Source organism: Olea europaea, chromosome 13, assembly GCF_002742605.1.
Source record: "Olea europaea var. sylvestris chromosome 13, O_europaea_v1, whole genome shotgun sequence".
Classification (NCBI taxonomy): domain Eukaryota; kingdom Viridiplantae; phylum Streptophyta; class Magnoliopsida; order Lamiales; family Oleaceae; genus Olea; species Olea europaea.
In genome coordinates, this window is record NC_036249.1 from 17570342 (window position 1) to 17574710 (window position 4369).

At 35.6% G+C, this 4369-nt stretch overlaps 1 protein-coding gene across 1 annotated transcript; it reads right to left on the minus strand.

Annotated features, from left to right (window-relative positions):
- Nucleotides 1-706: 706 nt before the first annotated feature.
- LOC111407754 (peptidyl-prolyl cis-trans isomerase CYP20-1) lies at nucleotides 707-3315 on the minus strand. The gene is made up of 6 exons (XM_023037415.1): nucleotides 3294-3315; nucleotides 1799-1846; nucleotides 1685-1708; nucleotides 1324-1506; nucleotides 1114-1189; nucleotides 707-1012 (listed from the first exon to the last, which is right to left on the minus strand). The coding sequence occupies exons 2-6, from the start codon at nucleotides 1833-1835 to the stop codon at nucleotides 874-876; spliced, it is 459 nt and encodes a 152-aa protein (XP_022893183.1). The 5' UTR covers nucleotides 1836-1846; nucleotides 3294-3315; the 3' UTR covers nucleotides 707-873.
- Nucleotides 3316-4369: the final 1054 nt, after the last annotated feature.

Below are 4369 nucleotides of genomic sequence, written 5' to 3' on the forward strand. Positions count from 1 at the left end.
TTGATTTTTTGACCGTTAGAAGAAAAGTGGGGTCCACACGTGAGAGAAGAAGTCAAAAATTACGGCTTGAATAATAAAATAACAGTCAAAAAATCAATTTTTTGAGGCAAAAAATCCCTACCAAACGGGGCCTTAATTATGATTGATCGTTTGTTGGAATTAGTTACTTTCAAGCTTAAGCTTAGGGAAACATGCTTACCCATCCAACCTAGAATATTTTATCTCAAGTGTAATTAGTTTTAGTTCTACTCATTTAAAATCACTAATTTACTACTTTTCATATGATTATACTACAAGATAATAAAGAGTTTAAAATTGAAATAGTCATTATTCGTTCTCACTTAGCTCGGCTCACGTGAGTTGAAATTGACCTTGTTGGATGACTTGCAAAAGAAAGGGGAAAAAGGAGAAACTCTTTTGCTATGAGGGTAACTACGGCTGACTCTTTAGATATAGAAGAAAATGGAAAAACTTTTAAGATCCCTTATTTCAGATGTTTTAGTTCAACAAAAATAATAATAAACTTTTCTTTCAAAATTATGTAACACATCTTACATGTACTCAACACTGATAATTTTCCGTCAACCAAACCTGCCCGGGAAGGAATGCCCAAAGTAGAAATTTACCAGTGGAGTTGCTTGACCACACTACCCCACCCCACCCCACCCCATTAACATTTTTCCAGCCCTGAGAATAGAATGATACATATTCTACAGGCAATATGGACTCATAATATTAAGTGCCAAACTGAAAAGTGTACATTTAAGGTACATATTTCATTTTCCTGAATTAACATAGTTCAGGTACATAAATTAAGATGCATAATCCGGAGTAAATAGATGGGAGAAACAGACAAGTACAAGTACAAGCTGATTACAGGGGAAGTTCACCACTGTCTGCAACCACAACTTTGCTTTTGGGTGTTCCACTCTGGTTGCCTTCAGCTTCTATCTTATATACCACATCCATTCCTGACAGCACCTTTCCGAATACAACATGACGACCGTCCAACCTGTTGAACGTTAAGAAACTTTTGTTAGAAGCAGCAGACAGAAGATCTGAAAATGGATGACAGTTTTCTCATAACAGCAGGATCATAAATTATATAGTTACCAGCTGGTCGTCACAGTTGTGATGAAAAACTGTGAACCATTAGTGTCCTGGCCAGCATTTGCCATAGACAAAAGCCCTGAAAATTGGACAAAAATAATCAGATGACACAATAGAATAAATGCTTTCACACAGTGAAACTCAGAAATCTGAAATCATGGAGTGAGATGGTATTAGGGAAGGGGAGGTTCTGGGCATAGGCAGTTTTCCTACCAGGTCCAGTATGTTTGATTTTGAAATTTTCATCAGCAAACTTCTCCCCATAAATTGATTCCCCGCCTCTTCCATCACCAAGAGTAAAGTCCCCGCCTTGAAGCATAAAGCTGGGTATTATTCTGTGGAATGTGCTTCCTTTGTAATGAAGAGGCTTCCCACTCTTTCCAGTGCCTTTCTCCCCTGAATGCATAAAAACACGTTTGTGAAGATGCTGAACGGAAAGGCAGCCAAAAAATTATACTAGTATAAAACATTTAGTGTGATATAGTAAGAGAATATTCATCTATCCAATTAAATGATTCAGAACGGTGCTAGCCACTTGGATAAAAAAACACAGCCAAAGCAGAGGTGAGTATACCTGTACACAAAGCTCTAAAGTTCTCTGCAAGAGAAAGTAAGTGGTAAAATTAATTCCCAGAACATCAAATCTTAAACGAGTTCTATCAAAATTCATCTAATAAAACCAGAATACCTGCTGTCTTCGGCACAGTTTTTCCAAAGAGACCCATAACAATACGCCCTGGAACAGAGAGCGCATTTGATATATTAGGGTGAATAAAACTACAAAACCTAGCAAAAAATTAGATCACGAGAATCTATTAGTAAATTTTAAAATGAAGTCAGCCTAAATTGGTAGTTATGGGATGAGAATTCATTTTTCCTATGCTTGCCCTTAATAAAAATTTCAGACAAAAAAAATCATGACATTTGCAATGATAAACACACTAAGAAACAATAATTATCCGCTTGACTTGTATCACTTTCAACAGTTACCTAGCCACATGTCAAATAAATGAGTTATATGAGGAATCATTCAAAATATTTATTACAACTATTTTGGATAGAAGAAGTTTCCTATTTAGACAGCATACACCGTGACACCCGTGAACCAAATTGTTCTCTCCTCTTATCAACTCATGCTTATATTTTAACTGGCAATTAATTTTTTTTTCTGTTTTTTTTTGGGGAGGTAAAGGTGACCTTGCCCAAACAAAAAGGATTCAAATAATTAGACTGGAAAACTTTATTCCAGACAATTTCGGGTTACAAGAAAGAAGCTAATTATCCTTATATTTTTGTCGCTGTCTCATAGGTAGTGATGGCAGATGCATACAAAATCTTGTGCGAAGTAATGGCGACTAGTTCAAAAATCATGAATTCTAACCCCCAAAGCCTAAAAACAAGCAATGAGTTTTCTCCAGCTGAGGAAGAATGAGGCAGGCAATATAACGATCATGAAAAGATGAGAGAAGGATTTGAATCTTTGTATTTAGCATGTCAGAAAAGAGGTTTTGGGTACATTTCAGCTCTTCATAATTTCCAGAACGTTAAGAGCTTAAAATGGACAAGTGATTTTTTTCAGTAATTCCAAGTTTCTTGGAATTGATCTAGTTATCAATTTTTAGTTTCCAATTTGGAAATACATACTTGGAAAATATGGCAAGATAAGACTACATAAATCATATGAAGATTTGATTTTGAGAAAAGTTCAGTTTTATAGAAATTTTTGTATCTTTTGAAGTTTTCGGGATCCTGTGATGCAAATCCAGCACTAGATGTGATGTCTATCGAGAGCCTGGAATGTTCGGAATTCTTCAAGATCCTACTATCTCTTCTACCAAAATGGATAAACAATGTTTCCATGTAGTATTCACAAACAGCTAAACAACTTGAAACGTTAATTTTCTCTCTTGTGCAAAAATCTTAAAGTAATCAAGTGTAAGAATCTCTTCACATCAGTTTGACAAGAAATATCACTCTCTCATTCCGCTAATAATATGGTCAATTTCGCTGATACGCATTACACACATAAACAAAACTTAAGCATCACAATTTCCAGATGCACAAACCAAAAAGAGAAGACTTTCCAGGGTCTTTTACAATGAAAAAGAAGAGTTGAATGAAAGTTTTCAAATTATAATGCAATATCATAAAAATATATCATTGATTTGAGATTAAGAGCATACCAGCTGGTTTTCCTGCAATCTCAACTCTCTCTCTCTCTCTCTCTCTCTCTCTCTCTCTCTCTCTCTCTCTCTCTTTTCTTTTTATTTTTCCCTGAAGTCCCAGAATTCTCTATCTAGACAATTAAATGGACAAACTAGTCCTTTTAAACATTTTTTTTCTGGCTCCATAACTAAAGTACTGGCTCACGAACTGCCAGAATTCAGTTTTCCTAGTGGATTCACCAGTCTTGCCGACTTCCTCCAGCTTACTTACGAAATCACTATTTTGCTTTCTGAGCTATACGAAAGAACTAGATCAAGATCTCGCCGGACTAATCTCAAGAAAATTTTATTCAGATCAATCGAAAAACTAGTAACCAAATTGATGTCGTGTATTTCTGTCCTCAGATCAAATCGATCAAAACCAGATCGAAAAACGAAAATAAGCTAATAACAGTAAAATTCTACAGTTATTCCACTTCCTAACACAAGTCAATGAATTTCATAGCAATCAAATTTACAGAAAACAAAATATAATTCCAATCGGAAGCAAGAAACATCAAAAAAGAAAATTTCCTGTTAAAACAAGAACCTGAGTGGCAACAAGGCTGAGAAAGAACATAAGACCGAAAAGTAGTAACTGCCGCGACCAATATCTCGCCATTTTCGTCTCTTTGAAGATCCAACTCTGAAAGTGAGCTAATCCAAACCAATGACTCTGTGAGTAATAGAGTGCTGCGAGGGTTATAATGGAAGTGTGGGTTCTATGGGTGTGCCCAATGGTGAACTGACACGTACGACCATGACGTGTTTCGGGCCGATTTAATTGGACGAGAATGTTGGGCCTCTTTGTTGACTAGGCGGCCTCGCAGGGTACTTTTTAAAATAATCAAGTCAAAACACCAATTTTTCACATTGATCAACCTTATTTTGTCATTCACCAAAATGGTCTTTTGAAAGGTAAATATCAATTTTATCCTTGTTATGTGTTGTAATTACAAAAACATACCATCTGTCCAAAAGACAATAATACCCTCTTTAAAAAAAATAATAAATCCAAACGATCCCACTTAAATCTCAAAACGAAATCACTTTTT

What these genes read in the sequence shown, in the direction of transcription:
- LOC111407754 (XM_023037415.1), bottom strand. Translation starts at nt 1,835, where the DNA reads ATGGGTCTCTTTGGAAAAACTGTGCCGAAGACAGCAG. An exon ending in CTTTAGAGCTTTGTGTACAG is followed by an intron (nt 1,507 to 1,684) that starts GTATACTCACCT and finishes TTATGCATTCAG; the next exon opens with GGGAGAAAGGCACTGGAAAG. An exon ending in ACAACTGTGACGACCAGCTG is followed by an intron (nt 1,013 to 1,113) that starts GTAACTATATAA and finishes AACGTTCAACAG; the next exon opens with GTTGGACGGTCGTCATGTTG.